This window comes from Equus caballus, chromosome 5 (genome assembly GCF_041296265.1).
Source record: "Equus caballus isolate H_3958 breed thoroughbred chromosome 5, TB-T2T, whole genome shotgun sequence".
NCBI lineage: Eukaryota > Metazoa > Chordata > Mammalia > Perissodactyla > Equidae > Equus > Equus caballus.
In genome coordinates this window covers 101,315,147-101,335,343 of record NC_091688.1, presented here as the reverse complement: position 1 = coordinate 101,335,343, position 20,197 = coordinate 101,315,147, and the positions used below count along the sequence as shown (strand labels likewise).

The 20,197-nt window shown below is 46.8% G+C and overlaps 1 protein-coding gene and 1 long non-coding RNA gene across 3 annotated transcripts in view; one reads left to right on the top strand and one right to left on the bottom strand.

Moving 5' to 3' along the window:
* CACHD1 (cache domain containing 1) overlaps nucleotides 1-13,430 on the top strand; it is a 197,350-nt gene extending 183,920 nt beyond the window's left edge. For both annotated transcript variants that reach the window (XM_023641952.2, XM_023641953.2), the window contains 5 exons: nucleotides 598-749; nucleotides 2,021-2,182; nucleotides 3,459-3,536; nucleotides 4,199-4,300; nucleotides 11,680-13,430. In XM_023641952.2, the coding sequence (XP_023497720.2) occupies nucleotides 598-749; nucleotides 2,021-2,182; nucleotides 3,459-3,536; nucleotides 4,199-4,300; nucleotides 11,680-11,918 (733 nt within the window). In that variant the 3' untranslated portion in view covers nucleotides 11,919-13,430. The remainder of the gene's footprint in view (nucleotides 1-597; nucleotides 750-2,020; nucleotides 2,183-3,458; nucleotides 3,537-4,198; nucleotides 4,301-11,679) is intronic.
* On the bottom strand, nucleotides 5,111-19,479 carry LOC111773629 (uncharacterized). Its single transcript, XR_002808299.2, has 3 exons — nucleotides 19,271-19,479; nucleotides 6,394-6,509; nucleotides 5,111-5,802 (listed from the first exon to the last, which is right to left on the bottom strand). It is a non-coding gene; the product is annotated as an uncharacterized lncRNA (long non-coding RNA).
* Between the last annotated feature and the right edge of the window lie 718 nt (nucleotides 19,480-20,197).

Genomic DNA, 20,197 nt, shown 5'->3' with positions numbered 1-20,197 from the left:
AGTCAATTCTACTCCTGGTGTATGTTTTGGCAAAGGAATGACAGGGCATCAGATAAATTAATTTGAGATGTTGTGCAGTAACCCAAAGTCAATTAAGTTTGAGAAATACTGCGTGTGTTCTCTTAGAGAGTCCTGATACGCTTAACCTATTAAAAGTCCTAAGAAATGGGGGGTAAGGAATCTGTTTAACTTATCTAGTATTTCCCAGACTTGTTTGACCATTTTTTCTTTCCTTCCTTTTTTTTTTTTTTTTTTTTTTTTTTTTTTATGAATTGGGGGATGTTAGACCAAAGTCTAACAAACCTGGGGCCATTTGGTCTTTTAAGATGGTTTTGAATAATCCTGCACTAACCCGTGATGTGTGGATTTCACGGTGTGATTCACAGAGGGCAGTTGTACTTCTGTTGTTTGCAAGTTGTTGAGGGACATAAAACAGCTATCGCCAGCAGACCTTTGCTTTTCTCATTTTATAAGGAAAGGAAAATAGCGCTCAGGGAGTTCCAGCACCAGCAGGTGCTGGAGCTCTTGAGAGCAGTCTGATGCCCAAGCCCACGTGCTCTCCCCTGCCTGGGACACTGGGCGTCGTCTTTCTGGCAGGGACTGTTTCGGGGTGCTGGACTGTGAATGGTGCATGGTGGACAGCGATGGGAAGACTCACCTGGACAAATCTTACTGCGCTCCCCAGAAAGAATGCTTTGGAGGGATCGTGGGAGCCAAAAGTCCCTACGTTGATGACATGGGAGCAATAGGTATGTTTGTTGGGAACCCATAATAATTTAATTCTTGAATACACATTTTCCTGCCCATGTGGATGTCAACAGTCTTAAAATGATCTCTCCTTTCCTGGTTCCTCTGCCAGTAGTTTTTAGTTACAAAACCAAGGCAGATAATTACCTTCGAAGCTGGCTAGATATTCTGTGCAGAGTGAGCAGCCATCTGTCCTGCCAAATTGTGCAAGCCTGGAATGCATTCCCCTAAAGCTTGTTCTGAGAACTGTGGGCCTGATTTCCGCATGGCTGCACTCTGCAATTTGTGTGGATGCGTATCCCAATGGTCAGCGCAGGGCCGACAGCGGGCAGACTGCCCTGCACGTCTATTTCCCTCTGCAGCCTTCCCTCCCCACTTTTACAAGGCAGAAGCCATCATTTAGGGCCTTGGGGTCAGCAGAAGCCAGCGTTACCCAATGCAGCTGGAATAGCTGAGGGTGGGGCACAGGGACACGGTAGGGAAGGACGCCTCTGGGATCAGGCCCGAAGACCCCAAAAACACTACCTGCATCCCTCAGCGAGGTTTTTTTGGTGTCTTTCTGGAGTTAGCACAAGCTCCTAAAGCTCAGCTGACAAGTGAGGCAATTATTTAAATCGTTAGTGAATACCTTGAGTTTTAACGTCTCCCCGAGTTAGCCTGTCTATACAATAAGAAAAACTCCTGTGGGAAGAGGGCTCAGAGCTCGCATGTTACTCCTGACTCAGTGGAACACAGCTGAAGTGACCTTTCTCGAAGAAGTCCCTTTATACGCCCACCTGCAGTTTCCTGTCTGAAAAGTCCAAAGAAGGTGTTAAAGAGACCCCATAAGCTTTGAAATATGATCTTTTTAGTACATATTGATTGTACCCGGTGCCATTTATTGTGGCAGACCAGTCACATGAGGCCCAGGTGGCCCTCCCCTCTGTACTGGGTGTCCTGTCTCCCACGAGGAGCCCACACTCAGGGGGCGGGCCTCTTTGCACCGGGCACCGCCTGGTGAGTGAGTCCCGTTGACACGCTGGTTCCACCTGCGCTTGCCCATGGTGCTCTCGCTCTGCTGAGCAAGCAGCATTTAATTTGAGAACCAAGGACTAGATGAAGCCACTGCTCCCCGCTCCTGGTGGGTCTTGACTTCACAGCTCAAAGCACTGTTCTTACTTCGCTTCCCCCAACCCCTTCCCGCTCTCTTCCCTCCCATCTCACCCCCATCCCTACCTCCTACCACACTTGGGAAATCTTGACAAGAGACATCTGTTTGTTTATTTTAATGAAGGTGACGAGGTTGTCACATTGAACATGATTAAAAGCGCCCCCGTGGGCCCCGTGGCTGGAGGCATCATGGGCTGCATCATGGTCCTGGTCCTTGCTGTGTATGCCTACCGCCATCAGATCCATCGCCGGAGTCATCAGCATATGTCGCCTCTCGCTGCCCAAGGTGAGCCCGGAGATGAATCCCAAGGCTCCTCCAGGAGGCAGTGGCCTTCCTTAGGTTGTTCCAAGGCTGGAGGGACCGTGGCCAGTTTTGTGAGCCTCTAAGCAAGTGTAAGACAGTGCTACATTTTTGGCTTCCATGGAGTCAATTCCGAAGTCGCCAAAGCCTGTGGCCCAGAGCTCGTTCTTCAGTGCCTAAACCCTGTGGGCTCCATTTTGATTCCCCAGAAAATCTCTGGATCCTGTCTTTTCCTACACAGCGTTGGCCCGACACAGCCTGCCTCTGCAATAAGCCGGTCAGGGCAGCCGGGATGCTGAGAGGGAAATTTTATTCTTCACTAAGCTCAGATGTGCTGTCCTTGCTGTTCCAAAAAAGACAAGTGGACCAAAGATACCCAAGTCACTCTTGGCAGTAGTGTGGATCTGTCCTATTGCAGCTGTCAGTAAATAGTGTGAATGAGCACACGTTCGAAGGAGCAATCACATCTCTTAAAGCGGGATATGTGATAGAAGTCACGTACGCAATGGTTCATCTGTAACCGTGGCTTCAATACCAAGACTTAAATGTCGTGTCTGTGCTCACTTACAAGGGACAAACCTTTTAATGACCATCCCCATCCTCCCTGAAAGCCCCTGGGATGTGTGGCCCTAACCTTTATGGAGATGAGGCTCACTCATCGTTCTTCCTGGGCTCGGTCAGGAGCCTCCGAGCTCCCCCTGGCAGCGGGAGAGACCAGTTGATGCTGGAATGTTTCACTGTGGCCGCAGTCCTGATGGGGATCAGGGGATAATGTTGCCGGATTTAGTGCCGGGCCGGGCTCATCATGAGGCGCCCTCCCCTTGGCGATATTCAGTTAGGCGGAGGATGACTGCCCTCCGTGTGACCTTGTGCCTGGCCTTTCACAGGCTTTGTAACACCGTTTGTCAGCACAGTCAGCCATGGTTTTAGACCCCTTCCTTCTGTCTCAGGGACATTAGGAGAGAATTAAAGGTCTGTTAGCTTCTATCAGCCTCTTTTCTCCTCTGTCTTCAGAGATGCCTTTCAGGTGCCTCTCTCGATTATTTGCTCCTATTCTCCCCCTCTTCTGATTCCTTCTCCCTCCTCTTTAAAAAAAAAAAAAAAAAACTAGATGGGGCATCAGTGCATCCTTTTCCGAGACAGGACTAGATCCTGATGGAAGGCTGTCACCCAGCCATCAAACGAGCGCTCTGCGGGGTATTAAAGCGGGTGATTTTGTTTGATTAAATAGTCATGTTTCTCTCTTTTTAATGATGGGTAGAAATGTCAGTGCGTATGTCCAACCTGGAGAATGACAGAGATGAAAGGGACGACGACAGCCACGAAGACAGAGGCATCAGTGAGTGTTCCGGCTGCCTCGCTGCAGAATGTGTCAGCGGGAGGCTGGTCCAGAATAAGTATTCTGTCTTATATCCTTTTGGCTTATATTAAAATTTAAGAAGCCTCGACACGATGGGGTTTTTTTTTTTTCCTCCCATTTTCATTCGGAGTAAGTATGGGTGTTTGCTTGGTTTGAGAAAATCTCAAAAGATTTTATGATGTTCTTTTTTACGTTAAGTTCTTTTGTCTAAAACCCCTCACCCTCCCTTTTCCTCATCCTCCTTCTCACCTTCCAGTGTAGTATTTTAGAAAAGGAATCAGCAGGTATGCGTTTTTGTAATCCCTTAACTAATGTATACAACTCAGGGGGAAAAAAGAGCATTTCTTTATCAAAAGAGAGTTCTATGAGTGTTGAGACAGCCTGGCCTCCAGCCGCTTAGTGCCATCTTCTTGATGCTTGTTGGATGCTTGTTCCATGGAGACATGTAATTAGGGGCCTTTCCCTGCCCTGGATCTAAAAGCAACTCCCTAATCCTCAGAATCTTAAAAAAAAAAAAAAATACTATTGTAACTCTCCAAAGAACACTCCCCCAACGTGTGAATGGGCTGCTCAGAGCCAGTGTGCTTGAAACAATAAAGCTACTGGCCTAGGAGTGACTAACCATCCTTGCCTTCCCACAGTCAGCAATACTCGGTTTATAGCCGCAGTCATCGAACGACACGCACACAGTCCAGAGAGGAGGCGTCGCTACTGGGGTCGATCGGGAACAGAGAGTGACCATGGTAAGGTTTAGCCTTCTGCATTTGAGGACCGGAGGAACCTGGTGTCCTCTTGTGGGCTGGTCCTCACACCCACCCTTCTCTCTCTCTCCTCTTCTGTACTCAAGTGAATTGTTTTTGACATAGTTTTCCAAAAAGACACATTCCAACATGACACATTTCTAAGAGCCCAAGGGTAGTTTTGCTTACGTCTCAGCACTCCCAGGCATAAGTGAGATGACTGGGTGCACAGATCGCTTCCTGGGTTTTCTCCATAAATGAGGATTTAGATTATTTATGGAGCCTGCTGACCACTCCACGTGACTCTCAGGAGGTTGGCATCCTCATGGGTCCTAGCACCGGGTGTTGTTGGTTGGCAGACCCCAGCATTGTTACGGGCTCTCTTAGTCGCATACTCTTGGGGCACACGAGAGTCCATGCTGCCCTCTGGCATTCCCTGGCCGTGACCTCCAGCCTTACCTGGGAGGCTCAGAGAAGTCCTCACCAAAGGGACAACGTTTGCACTGAGGCTTGAAGGAAAGTTGAAGAAGAGTTAGGGGCAAAGGGACCAGGGTGTACAAAGTTGTGGAGTTGTGTAAAGTGCCTGTGAGGTGATCACAAAGGGTTGGGGCTTAGCTGTGAAGAGGCGCCGAGTGCTAACTGAGCTACAGATTATAAAGTCCACATGTGCTGCTGAAGACCTGGCCGCCACGTGCCTTCTCGCCTTCTCAGCATTGTGTGGCTTGTTGTCATGGAGAACAGCAGGTGAATCCTGCTCTCTGAGTGCCCCTGCCACAGTCCCACGAAAACATGTCAGGAGCGGAAGGACTTTCCTATGATGGTAAAACCTTTTTATTTTTCATAGAGCTGTTTAATTTTCCAGAAATCTTTATTTTCTTCCCAGAATCAGGGTTTTTTTTAATGCATATATAATGCATCTATGCCTTTTTGACTCTGCTTTCTCCACATCTACCCTGGAAAAAAAAAAAAATGTCTTCAAACAGTGTGCTCCCACACCTGTGCTAAAAAATTTAGGAGTAGATATTCAGCAGAGCAGCCACGACTGCCTTTTACACGACAGCTGGAGATTCCAACGCCCTTTGGAAAATAGGAGAAGCCAAAGCTCTGGTTTGTAAGTTGGAGACTCTTAATTTGGGCTTTGAATGACATTGTTCCCACCAACTAAATAGAAACTCTGGGTTTCTATGGAGAGGCAAAGCACAACTTAAATTTTTCAGTTTCTTTGACTTTCTGCCTTTTTTCCCTGAAAACCTTTGAACCTGCATAAATTCGTTCTGCCAGGCAGTTCTGTGGCTCTTCTCCTTTGAATAATAAAACAGGTTTGAGGCTACTAAAGTTCAACAGAAATAATTTCTTATTCAGCAGAAATTCTGAATCCTTTCTCGTCCATCCCCCCCCCCCCCCCCCCCAGAAATTGCTTGAACACAAAGCTGGAATTCTGAGCAAGGTTATGCTGTTCCATTAGCAGTCCCGTCGTCTTAGTAAAATGGCAGATGAAGCAACAGCTGAGATAAAAGGAGGAGAGCAGCAGCATCAGTATCTGAAAGCCAGGGCTTCTAGCTAAGGGCTTGCTTTCTTTCATTTTTCACAATAATTGGATCCCTGTTATCCCCAAGGAATGAAAAATAGTTTCTCGTGCAGACAGAATGCACCACCAAAAGAACTGGAAGACAGTGACATTCGACAAAATTCCAAATGCACCACAGAATCGGTTGCATTTAACTGCATGTTGTCACATCTGTGCACCTGCACGGCGGGTCACTACAATTGGCAGCATCCGGTTAATGTCCCTGTAATGCCTGGAGGATAAGCCATGGGTACACATGAAAACAAAGATCTAATCTGATTGTTCTGTCTGCATGCCTCTTGCTCATCTCCTGTTTGGTGAGGGGACTGGGCGTCTGCTGTTTGCTGGGCACAGGGAGGGAGCTGGAGAAGGACGGACAGCATCTCTGAGGCAGCAGATTGCTTATCAGAAAGGGTCAGGGAGAGGTCGCCTAGCATCCCGCCTCTCTCCCTCTCTGCAAGCTGAGACTTAGTGAAGCTACTTTGGACCTCAGCTTCCTAATTATTAAAACGAGATTAGAAATTCCTACCTGGTAAAGCTGTCGTGAGGGTGAAGTGAAATCACATATGGCAGGGAGGAGCTCAGGGTGGCCCTCCCGCCTCCATGCCGACTCTGCCCTCAGGGAATTTACAATCTAGGAGGAACCTGTAAACAAATGCATGCATTCATAAGACTGATGAAAGGCTGCCTGTGACAGCTTCCTTAAAAGAGGGGACAAAGAAGTTGGGGAGAGAGTTCAAGTTTATCTGCAAGTAAATCATGGACGACGCCAGTGGGGAGGTGGCGCTGGTGCCGACCCTTGAGCTGGTAGGGTCACAGCACATGCTCTGTGCTACCGGAGAGCATATTTCCACATGAGTCCTTGGATCTGATACACAAAAGGAAACTCAAAAGAATTAAAAATATAAATGTATAAGTTTGTACTGAGCAGACTAGACTTGTGGTATGGTTCAGAGCTGTGATATTCCTGGAATTGAAGCCGACTGTTAACAAGCTAAATTTGGAGATTTCAGGCTGCATTTTTATTTAGAAGTATTTCATGTGGCCAACAGAGTTTTGTATTTCAAATGAATCTAATTTTAATTTGTTTGTTGAAAAAAACTGCTCAAAATAAGAATCCTTTTTGAAAAGTAGAATCATTCTGTCACTATTCTGGGACCACTTGGAATGACTGTTTTCAGAGCTCAACTATTAACTGTTACCCTCGCAGGGGAGCTTAGAAACAGCTAGCACCTGTCTGTGCTTGTAATTATACATCTGCTTTGCCCATTATTTCTCTTGAAAATATCATGTTCTATCTCATCATCAACTGGCTTATTTTTAAGTTAAAAACCACCAATATATATTTGTTCCTGTGAATCTGTGTTTTGGTTACCATCACATTGGAAACTTCACGCAAGTGTGTGTTAAGCAACATTTTTTCCTTGTGAAAGGAAAATTCCTCCTAGCGAAGCATATTCCAAAAGACTCAAGGCAAATGCTGAACCTTGAAAACCTGGTCTGAAGCTGGTAGCGCAGCCCAGGACCACTTTCCAGAGATGCCCGGATACTCTCCTGCAGTTACTCTCTGTGACCACAAGGTGGTGAGTCCCCCGCGGGACCCAATGTCCCTAACCATGCAGAACGCTTCTTAGGAGCCATCAGATAAAAACAGAAGCAGAAGCCTAGAGTACTCTTCCATTCTTAATGGGGGCCTGGTCTCCTTCCTCAAGCCTGTTTCTCACTCAAGATCCTCTTTGCATAGACTTTTCTGCATCCACTTTGAATAGTAAAGTTATTTTTCCTTTGAAAGTGCCTGTGAATATCCTTTGTGTTTTAAATAGCGCTTTCTCCTCCGTGAGTCAGAGACCAGCCTGTCTTCGTCACTGCTGCCAGCACTCAGAACTGCCTGGCACTGAGTAAACACTCCATTAATTTGCGAAGGGAGAGCATGTGTCTGGCTTTCTCCTGCTGCTTCACAGCTTTCTGCTTCCTCCCTCCAGATTTTCATTAATTACTGAGATAAGAGGAGGCCTGAGTAAGTTACCGAGGGGTTGAGCAATAGTATCACACTGAGAAATTATACGAAATGGCCCCAGAGCCAGGGGTTCCCTTTGGAAGGGCCCCTGCTGAGGGTTCTTATCTGAACACATCAGGAGAAATGGGGGTGCCCTCCGTTGCCTCGGGGACAGCTGCACCATCACCAACCCTGGGCCTGCAAGCAGCCGGGTTCAGAGCATCCTTGGACTCAGAACCCCTGGGCAGGGCCCAGTGAATGCTCGGGTGAATGACAGCAGACAGAACACAGATAACTAAGCAAATTCACTCGGGCCAGCTTTGGGAATAGAGTAGGTGAGTTTTTTTTAATTAATACCTCCTTTGCATGACGGATTGTGTTGAATACTAGGAGGACTGAGGTAAATAAGTCCTTGTGCTTTAAGAAAGAATTTGCTAATGGACAAGACAGCCCTATATTTTATTGTAATACAGCAAAATCTAAGACAGAGATGTGCAGAGAAAGCCGTTCGAACTCATAGAAGAGGCACCAGACCCATGTGGGTTGGCAGAGCCGGGGGGCGGGGGTGGTTGGGACGGCTTCCCAGAGAAGACCTTCAGACTGAGGCACAAAGCACAACAGCAAGATGCGGGAAAGTGGGAGGGTGAGCCAGGCAGAAGGACCGCCGTGCATTTTACGCTGTGAATGTGAAAGTGAATTATCAGTTACTGTGGGTGCTTGTAAATGAGCAGAGATAGGAAGCCATCCAGGAGTATTTGGAGACAAGATGGAGACAGCCTAACACTAAAAGTTAACTGAAAATAATCAACACAGGCACAGAGGTTTTTTCTAAAGCCGTGTTTTCTTCTTTAGTCCCGTACGTGTGGAGCATAAGGTGGTTTCAGCATCCATAGCACTTTGTAGCTGAGATGGAGCCTACAGCACATTCTAGGCTTGGTGCTGCCAAAGCGGAGAGACTCATTCTGGCTCCTGATCTCTTAATCTTGGGTAAAGGCATCACTGTTTGCCCAGCTTCTGAACCGGGAAACCTTGACCTTACCCGAGGATGGCAGTCCTCCTGGCATCTTCCCCAGACAAGGCCGTTTGGTCACCGGATCCAGCCTACTCTGCACTGGAACAGCCTCTTGAAGCCAGCTGCTTGCTCCAGTCAAACGCTGCTCCCATCCTACTTCAGGTCCTTGCCATCTCCTCAGGCCCCAGGCCCCCGCCCCCTGTCCTCTGAGCCTCTGATCCCTCCTTCCTTGTCCAGCCTCCTCATTGCCCCAAGAGATCCTCTTAAAGCACACATCATGTCACTGCCACCCACCCACCCCACCTGCCCTTGACTGTCACTAAATCCTAGCTCATTGCTTTGACAGCCTTCTTGATCTGGTCTGACCCTGCCTGTCCCACTGCATCTCCAGCCGCATCTCCTGCTTCTTCCTCTTACCCATCGAGCTTGTCACCCTTCCCGAGATGCGCTGGCATCTTCCAGGCTGCTGTGTCTGTGCTCGCCTCTCCACCCGCAGCACCTCTCTACTCCTCTCTACCTGATGAAGCCCTTCTCTCCCCTCCGGGCTGCCTGAAGGGTCACCTCCTCAGGTGTCCTCAGCTGCATTAACCTGCTTTGCTGGTCCTTCCGGTGTCTTTCCCCATCCTGACTGGGCTTCTCAGGAGCTGGGCCTCCCCTTACCCCTCTTTCTGTTGAGCCGCCAGCCTGGCCCCTGGCACCAGAGGGCATCAAGAATGATAGACACACATCGGTGACCTCCCGCTTCCACCCTGACTCTCGTGACATCACGTATGTGAGGCACAGACTCTCAAAATCAAGATGTGCCCCCCAAAAATGTTCATTTTCTTCCCCGAGACTCGGGATCTCCAAGTCTCCATCTCTTACCGTCCTGACTCAAGCTGCTGTCCCCTTTAACCACCCCTCACCCCCCGCAACCCCCAGCTGCTAACCAGCTTCTATTGTTTCCACCCCGAGGTAGCATTTCAGTCTGTCCGATCCCGTACCCTTAGTCTTAATTCTCCATCTCTCGTCTGGGCTGTTGCAATAACCTAACTGCCCCCTTCCTCTCCTTTTTATTCATCTTCCAAATTGCTACCAGAACTCTTTAAAACACAGAAATGATCATGCATTTTTTTTTCAGTCTACTCAAAATCTCTCTCCCTTTTCTACGCTTTGCTGTGGCTTTCTGACCTGACCTTTCCACCTTCCACCTGCCCTGTTCTCAGCTACTGCTCGCACTCCTCGTGGCCATGGGGTACAGGACGGCCTCACTTGCACCCCGTGGGGCTCTGCTCACCTGTTCCCTTGCTCATAGTCACTTAGCAAACTCCTATTCATCCACTGAAGCCCGACTAAAATATGCCTTCTTCTGTGATGCTTTCCAATTCCCCCAGTCGGAATTAGTTGCTCCCTCTTCTGGATTGCCATTATAGCATTTACCATTATCCGCATTAGAGTGAACCCAGCTTCATGAATATCTGTTTCATACTCGGTTGTGAAATCCTTGAGGAAAAGAGCCATCTCTTATCCATGTTTCATAGTCTCTGCCTCCAGCCCCAAAACCGTCTTCAGTAAATGAATAATTGAATTGAGTTGTGCTTGTCCTTGTTTTATTTCTCAAGCACTAGCCTTTCAGCTCCTTTGTGCAGGGACCAGGTTTTCGTCCTGACGTCTGCTGTGATGCCCAACACAGTGTCGGGTCCATAGTATGTGCCCAAGAAATACGTGTTGAGTTGGACTGACTGAAATAATCCTGTCATTTGAGAAATGATTCATTGAGGACAGAGAATTGCCTTTCTCCTTTTGCACAGAACATAGATTTTCAACCACAAACCATTCCTGCTTGGCTGTATGCAAGCGCATCAATTCTGCAGCCGCAAATGTGACTCGCACTCCTCACGGCTGAGTGCTGATTGATGCTAACTGTAGATGCAGCGGAAATATTAATGAGCTGTCACTTCTCAAAATTTTAGAAGGGGATTTTTGCAATATTTAAAAACATGCCAGGGTTCGTGGAATGGAATCCTTTGATCAGCAAGGGCATTTTCTTTTGAAACATCTATTACTTAGAATACCAAAAGAAATTAATCTCTAAATACAGTGAGCCAGCTTACTCAGAGAACGGTTGATGCTTCTGCCAGTTGCTGTGTGTGTGTGTGGAGGTAGCGTTTCACTGGGTCCTGGAACTTTAGACGAGTTCGTTGATGTCTCTGATCATCACGTCCCTCGCCTGTAAAATGGATGCTAGAACGCATGCCTCATGGGTAGGCAGGAACTGCTGGAGGCCAGTGCCTGCCGGGGAGCAGGTGTGCAGGTCGTCGCTGTTGTCTTGCTGTGGCATCACACTTGGGCATTTTGCAGCCCAGCTTTCCCACCAGCCCCTGACTGATCTGAGTCCTGTTAGGATGTTTTTCTTAAAACTGCCTTTTTTTTTTTTTCTTTAAAATGAAAAACAGTCTTAATCTTATCTCGAGGAAAAGTGTAAGAGGATAGTTGCCCACAAGTCAGTGCTGGGTATCTGTGGACCAGATGGGATGTGAGGTGATTTTAATTTTTGTTTTGTTAATTTGGAGGTTTGGGGAAAGCGTTCTTTTTTTTTTTTTTTCTTATCTATGCTTTCTCAGTCATCTAAAATGTATTTATTGTGTAACTGTTCTAAGAAAAATGTGGTTAGAAGATCTCATTAAAAATAAGTCCGTCCAGCGTCTGCTGACGGTCCGCACTGACGTAGCACAGACAGGAGCGCCTCCCAGTGCCCTAGAAATCTTCAGTGACGTCTCCTGCCTGCGCCTGGAAGCCCTCAGCTGCCTGTTCTGTTCATTTTCTAGGTTACAGCACCATGAGCCCACAGGAAGACAGCGAAAATCCCCCATGCAACAACGACCCCCTGTCGGCGGGCGTCGATGTGGGAAACCACGACGAGGATCTGGACCTGGACACCCCCCCGCAGACTGCCGCCCTCCTGAGTCACAAGTCCCACCACTGCCGCCTGCATCACCCCACGCTGCATCACAGCCACCACCTCCAGGCAGCCGTGACAGTACACACCGTCGATGCGGAGTGCTGACGGTCTCCTCGTCCCCCCGGAGAAGACGGGAGCTGGGAGACCCAGAACGTTCTGGAGGCAAAGAGAGCCGGCGTCAAATCCACAGCAAGAGACCCCTGGTGTTTGTGCTTTCTCCAGCGTCGGTTCACTCGTTTTCTGCCTGCTGCCATGTTTCAGAACAAGAGCGACGACAACAAAATCGCATCTGTGAAGATGCGAGGCTGGTTCTGAGATGGAGGGGAAATAAGCCTGATTAATGAACCTGCCATGACGCTAACGGAATGGAACAGAAGGCAAACCTCCAAACACGGAGACGAGACCTGTAAATGAAACATTGGGAAGCTTCGTTCAGCTGAGCCAGAGGAATGTTCTGCGGAGCCAGAAGCCTTGAGCTCTCCTTAACTGGAAGAGAGAAAAATCTCCCCCGGAGACCGGGAACGTGGCGCATCCAGAAGAAGCGTGGGCTCTCCAGACATCACTTTGTTCCTCAGTGGGACCTGGGTACCACAATTGCTGTAGGGAACTCATGTTAAGCTCTAAATGATGCATCTCAAAATTTCTAAGTAAAGGATTATTTTTCTACTATTTATTGAACTTTCAAACATTCTCAAACTTTGGGGGAAAGAAAAGGAAACACATGAGAAATTTCCAGCAATTATCCCAAGCTGTTTTGTGTGTAATAAAGTGGTTCTTTGATTAAGGAGTTCTATTTCTTTTTTAACTGATGTCATCCCACCGCCCCGCTCCACAAAATGGGAAAATGAAGACATCTTTCTCTCTGCCTTGTTTACATACATTTTCTTTAGAACGTCATTTCGTGGAAACATCGTCCCTTGTAATGCAGTCTTCTTTCTCTGTGTGACAGAGGTGGGGAGGGCCAGAGGAATCCAAGAAGCTTTTAAAGAAATTTTATGGTGTTTTTTTTTTTAACTCATTTCCACTCCCCATACAATGCAATGCTTTTTGTAGGTTTCTACGAAGCCTATTATTACAACCCAGCCTTTCTGCTAAGGGAGGGTTGAATTTATTCTTCTGTTTTAGAGACTATAAATTTAAAAATGTCCCATTTTGATTCTGAGAATACTGAACACATAAAGGAAGAAGTTTTTAAAATTCAGAATTCTGATTCTTAAAAGATTTCTCTTGAAATCATAGTTAAAAGCTGCTGCCCATTATCAGAAGTTATCCACCAAACTGCTTTGTGGTGTATACAGAAATTAATCTAACCTGGCAAGTGTAACATGGGGCATCGTAATTTTACAGTAGTGTTCTAATTACAGTGGCGTATGTTAGATTCGCATTTTGTGATTCAAATATGTTATAAGACATTCTTGCACCGTGTGTGTGGTAAATCTCCGTTTATATGTAGTTGGAAAAAATTCACTGAATAATGTTTTAATGATAGGGTACTATGATACAATGTAAAAAAACTGGTTCTTCAGCAGTGCAGAAAGTAAGCTGTGTGCTGTCAGGAAACCCCTTCATACTGTGTATAAAATCGCAGTCTAGTGAAATAAACTGTATGAACGGCCAGTCTGGTGGTTATGGTGATTTGTTCATGTACCACTTCTTGTCCCTCAAGGCAGATTACATTCACGTTGTCACCTAGCAGATTGGCTGTCAAACTGGAAGTAGGTTCTCGTCGAGGCCACGGTCAGCGTCGGGCTGCAGGACCGTCTGGGCTGTGTGAAGCAATTTAAGAATATAATGGCATAAAATTAAAAGCAAAGGTTAAAAAAATGTGTGGAACACAGCTCCCCCTTCCTGAGCATCTTAATTCCTGTCGTTAATAATAAATAAATGGTTATTCTCTAACTGCTGGAGAGAATGGATGACGTTCCTGTCTTCCCAGAGAGCTACGTCTCTCCATGAGAGCTTTCTAAAGTTGAGAACCTTTGTGTCAGGACACTAGCTGCTTGATGGGGGGGACCTTGGTGTTTTCAAGAAAGAATCAGAAAACTCAGAGCTAAAGAAATGAAATGTGTACAGCCGACTCAGACGGTGACGGAAGTGCGTTCGTGTCTTTGGGGTAAGTGTCTCCCCTGAATGAGAAGCTGCTGTAGAAGATGCCGCACAGCGTTATGAAGCTTTGACCTTCCAAGTTCCCTTTTGTCTTCCTCAGGCGTTGCATATAATGTTGAGTAGACGTTGTTTTTCATGTTCTCTGTTGTTGAAAGGGAAAAGTTGCTCTTGGAGACTTGTCATCGCGGTGACCCATATTGGCCCTTCTCTTCCACCATGCCCGCTTACTCCCCCCAGCCACCATCGCTCATCAGTGCGGACGAGCATCAGAAGCTGAGGGTGTCCCAGGTTGCTTTACTTGACTAGGAAAGGAAATGTCCTGTTTGTGGCTCAAACAACACAGAGTTCGGACGCACGCCCGTTCTCGTGGTGTGCCTTTGTCTGCTCCTCAGATCCATTTACTTTAGAAATTTTGGAAGATGTAGTTTTTCTTTCTTCCTCTTCCTCTTGATTTGTTTTGAATGCTCAACTGAACTTCATCAATGTTTTTATTAGAAAAACTTGGTCAGATTTACTCAGACAGGTTTATTTTGCATGTCAGAGTGACTGGTATGTGGAAAGCAATTCTGGAAGATCACTTAAGCTCATTTTCCTGTGGCAATGGACTGCTCTAATGATTACATTTTTAAAAAATGTATATCTGGCAGAATAATAAAATCAAAACAGACCAGCTCAGACTCATCTGTGTTCTCCTTGGTCTGTATCTGAGCAGAGGAGGGGTGATTTTCCTGGCTGAACTACAATGCCATATTCAGAATATTTCTAATTTTTCAGTAGAAAAGAATCTTAAGTTGAAAGGTATGTTTCTATGCCTGTCATAACTGTATGAGACGGTCTGTTTAGTAGCTGAGGGGTGCGTGTGTGTCTGTGTCACATGGAGGCATATATGTAGATGTGTACACGTCTGAGATGTTCTTAGGCGTTCCTTCGGCCTCTCTTATCCGTCCTAGACTCCTCAATAGGGTCTCTCCATCCCTTAATTAGTGTTCTTAACCTTTTTGAAAATTCATTACTGCCCCCCTCCTAAGGAAAAGTTTTTTATTTAATTTAAGCTCACCCTAACAAGCTTTTGTTGGCCCAAGTGGAGCTTTGAGGGCTCCAAGCCGCTGTAATGTCTGATTTCCTCTCCTCCCCCGAGAATCCATTATGTCCCCCGTTTGAGGATGTGTGCCTGACAGTTCTGCCCCTGGCCCCTTCTTCCCTTCCTGCTTGGGATGGTAGGGCACTGAGCTGAAGCAAGGAGGCCTGGGGGCTAAACCCAGCATGTGATCCCAGGCTCAGACTGTTGCACTTCCTTCTCGCTCTCTCATTTCACGTCTGGTCAATGGCCAAATCCACAGTCTCTGAGTAAACAGTACCACTTGCATTCATCTCTCTCTTTCCTTTTTTGTGACTGGTTTGTGAGCCATCTATGTACTTCCACCGAATCAATGACCTCTAGACTGGTTCCTCAACTCTCTCGCCCAATTCTTCATTAATTCAGCAAACATTCCTTGGGCTTCCGTATGTGTCAGGCGCTATGCTAGGAGCTGAGTGAAGAGGAATGCGTTAAGCAGAACGAGGCCTCTTCTCTTCTGAATGGAGAGATGTAAGTGGATAATGGGGGCCTCCCGAGGGCTTATCCCAGTCCTCCCCTGTTGTGTAGCAATGACTCTGATTCCAGGAGTTGACCTCGGTCTTAGAGTTGGATTTCTCATTAATCCTAAGACAATCATAATAACTCCTCCTTATTTGGTCAGAAGCTCAGACTCAAGGCAGCCAGCATAAGGCATGCCTCCTGGTAACAGGGAGCAGCACATGTGACCTAGTCTAGTCCAATGTGACTGAAAGATCTTTGGTTGCAGGGAGAGACTTCCTGTCTCCTAGTAAATGTGAAGAAATCAGCAGGTAACATCCAGTCCAATAGGCAGCACGATGCTGTGGACAGTCTGGTGGAGAGCATGAAAGGACAGGACATCACAAACTGCTGGCTCAGCCAGCTCTGAACCCCATCCTCCCTCAGGATTCCCACTGGGGAGATAACAAAAAGTCCTTATTTGCACAAGACCATTTGAGTTGGCACTTTAATACCTAAACTTGAAAGCATTCAGTATAAGCATTAAACACACAAATACAAAAATCTAAGTATAATTTCAAAGAGGGCCGTTTGCTGTGAAGGCAGCGGAAGGGCAATGGGCAGAATAACCTGTGGGCAGGGAAGGAGGCTGCGTTAGAGTAGATGCTCACGGGAAGCCACTGAGAGGGTGATGTTGAAGCTGCTACTGAAGAATGAGAAGGAGCCAGCCAGGAGGGCAGAGGGATGGGCGTAGGCTAACATTTCAGGCTGAGGGAATGGAACACGCAGTGGGTCTGAGACAGGCGTGAGCAGCATGTCTAGAGCATTGGCCAGCACGAAGAGAGTGGGTGTGATGAGAATGAAGGATAGGAAGATGGGGTCCTGCAGGCCACAGAAGGCAAAGGGTGAAGTAAGTGGAAGGTAATAGGATCTTTGAAGAGAGGAGAGAGAGAGGCTATCTAGCCTGTAGTTTTGGAAGGTCATTCTGAGTTGAATATTTTCAACCTGGAGTAGCAGAAATGGAGATATGGATAGGAAACCCGTGCAGAAGTCTGGGTAAGAAATGCAAGATGATGGCAGAAACGATGGAGGAAAGTGGAATGATGGAAAATACATCTTGGAAGCAGAAACCGTAGGGCTTGGTTGGGTATGGAGTGCAGTGAGAAGGGAGGGGTCCCTGACTTGGAAAATTACATCATTTGTGGTATCACTTGCTGTGCTGCGGAGACTGAAGTGCGGACGGTTTTGGTAGGAGATAAGGGATGAAGAGTCACTGTTCGCTACGTTTGGCGTAAGGTGGCTAGAGTTGTCGAGTTCATCCTGCACACATCAGCCCATAACTGCTGATGACTGACTCACACTGAGCGCTTGCTCACTGCCCAGGGTTGTGGCGAGGTCTCTTCATGTGCTGACATTTAACATGATTTAGGTCTGATCCGTCAACACCATACACGAGCTCTAAGTCTTGCCTCTTTACCTCCTAATCCTCTTGGTGGCAGGCTCCACAGTTCCTTCTCTGCTTAAATTCAGAGCCTCTTCCTGCTCCTTGGTGCACCTGCTGTGCTCCAGCCAACAAGTCGACTGACCAAACACCTTCTGACTTTCTTGATGTGATATGTGTCTTTGCTCAGGCTTTGTGTGTGTGGTTTTTATTTTTTTCCAGCTTTATTGAGGTATAATTGACATGAAATTGTAAGATATTTGAAGTGTACATCACGGTGATTTGAGAGATGTATTTGTCATGAAAAGATTCCCCCATTTAGTTAACACACCATCACCTCACTTTTTTTTATTTATTTATTTTTGGTGAGAGCGTGTAAGTTCTACTCTCATAGCAAATTCCAGTTGTACAATACAGTGTCATCAACTGTAGTCACCATGTCATACATTAGATCCTCAGACTTTCCTCATCTTAGAGCTGATAATCTGTGCCCTTTACCAACCTCTCCCTATTTCCCCACCGCCCAGAGCCTGGCGGCCACTTTTCCACTCTCTATTTCTATGAGTTTGACTTTTTTTTTTTCTTCTCAGATTCCATACATCAGTGGTACCATGCAGTATCTGTCTTTGTCTGTCTGGCTTTTTCACTTAGCAGGATACCCTCAAGGTCCACCCATGTTGTCGCAAACTGCAGGATTTCCTTCTTTCTCACGGCTGAAGGTTCTTGCTTTTTGGTCTACTTGTATGTTCTCTTCTGCTCTTAAGAGAAATACCTGCTCCTCTCACCCCGGAAAGTTTCAATTCAAATACAACCTCTTCCATGGCCAGGCTCCTTGAGGACCCCACCACGCATTCCTCTGCCTGGTGACAAGTGAGCTCTGGTCCCTGGGGTCTTCTAAAGCTCTGCCTTCTGCGCTCAGGAGCTCCTAGTTCATCTTGGTGTGGATGTTAGCTGCATTTTCACATGAACTACTTTTTTTTCTTTTTTTTGAGGAAGATTAGCCGTGAGCTAACATCTGCTGCCAATCCTCCTCTTTTTGCTGAGGAAGACTGGCCCTGAGCTAACATCTGTGCCCATCTTCTTCTGCTTTATATGTGGGATGCCTGCCACAGCATGGCTTGCCAAGGGGTGCCATGTCTGCACCCAGGATCCGAACCAGCAAACCCCGGGCCGCCAAAGCAGAGCATGTACACTTAACTGCTGTGCCACCGGGCCGGCCCCTCCCATGGCTTCTGTAGAGCCTGAACCCAACTTGAGCTTTCTAATGGCAGGGACCATTTCTTCTTCCTCTCTGTAGTGTTCATGGCCCGATGCCCTGTACTTGCAAGGCCTTAAGTGTTTGTTGGAAAAAGTAAATTTCTAGACTGTCAACTGAAGCCATAGTTAATTGGTTACAACCTATAATAATACGTCTAGTATTCAAAGTAGGAGATGAAGCAAGTTGATTTCTCCAAAATATTTGCTTAATCAAGTAGTACAACAGCTTTTAGTATTTTGTACTAACCGTTAGTCCACTGTTACATGTTTGGGAGCTTTTTAATGTTATCTCTGATATAAAAATTCTCAACAACTTCCTAAAACATACAATTTCAGTATATAGGCCTTTAAAATGCTACCTATATTTTATTATAATAATTTATATGACATATACACATATTTAAGTGCAAAAATAATTCCTGCTGGCTAACTTAAATATGTACTTACTTATCCGATATGGTTTTAAATAGCATTTCTTTTGAAGAAGGAGCTTACACATGGAAGGTTTTCAAATCCTCCTTCTCAGAAGGCTACTTGAATTTCATTCGCGCTATTCCCATCCTATTTCTGGGTGCTGATTGATGAAAGTGTTTTCTGTAACAATATACCCACCAGGATTACTGCCTTAGTTCTTACTTTGGCCTAGTGCTTTCGGGAAAAAAAAAAAAAAAAATTACATAACAAGAAGCTTGGCTCCCCTACACAGGTGCGTTCCTGACTCTCAGGGCTCCTTGGCCATCCTTCGTGCGGCCCAGTTTCCTCTCTAGTACTACATTCTCCGCAAGACCTGTTCTAACGCCCCCACGTTCTGCAGCCCCTCTCACGTTCTCCCCTCACGTGGGCAGAAGTGCCACAACCGTCGTACCTTTCCCATCAGAGTCGCTCTCAGACATCCTCCCCTCTCTGTTCTCAGAGGAAGGCATGTTCCTGCTCCTTCCCAGGCCAGGCCATATCCTCTTGATCTAGCTCCGTCAAAGGTGGTATCCTCAGTCCCTGTCCCCCCTCAGTGGCTCCTCCTGTGTGAGCCTAGAGCACACTCAGCTGTCCCCTCGCCGACAAACACAAGCCTTCCTTACCCTTCCCTTCCCCTCAGATTACCGTGAGGTGCGCCTCTGTCTTTCTGGACGGATATTTAAAATCGTACTCTTCACTGGAGCCCTCACCCCGGCCTCCTCCTGCTGTCCCTTTGCCTCGTGCTTCCTGCCCTCCCCCTGATGAGCTCAGCCTTTGCTGTGACTTCAGCTGGAAGCTGTAGAAGCTCCTCCTGAGACGGTCCTCCAAGCCACCATGTTCTTCTCTCTTTGTCCTAAAATTCTGAGCCCTGTCCAGTCGCCTGGGTGATGGGTATTTCCCAGGCAATTCCAGCACCAGAGGCCCATGGCCCCTCCCCCAAGCTGCTGTCATTTCTCCCCTGGACCACTGCCACAGCTTCCCGTTGCTCCCCCCTTTCCATTCTTGTCCCCTCCAATTCATTCTCCACGTGGAGGTCCGAGGAATCTTATTTTTATCGACGTGAATGTCATGAGCCATAAAATTAGCCATTTTCAAATATACAATTCAGGGGCATTTAGGACATTCAAAATATGATGTAACCATCACATCCACTTAGTCCCGAAGCACTTTTGCCACCCCAAAGGGAAACTCTGTCCCCATGAGGTCATCAACCCCTGTTTCCCCCTTTTCCCTAACCCCCAGAAACCACCAATCTGCTTTCTGTCTCTATGGATTTACCTAATCTGGATATTTCATACAAATACAATATGTGACCTTTTGTGTCTGGCTTCTTTCACTCAGCATAAAGTGTTTGAGGTTCATCTATATTATAGCACAGATCAGTACTTGATTCCTTTTTGTGGCTGAATAATATTCCATCGTGTGGCTAGACCACATTTTGTTTATCCATTCATCATTTGATGGACGTTTGGGTTGGTGCCACCTTTTGACAGTTGTGTATAGTGCTGCCTTGAGCACTGTGTATTCATTTGAATACTGGTTTTCACTCCTTTTGCTTGGACACCTAGGAGC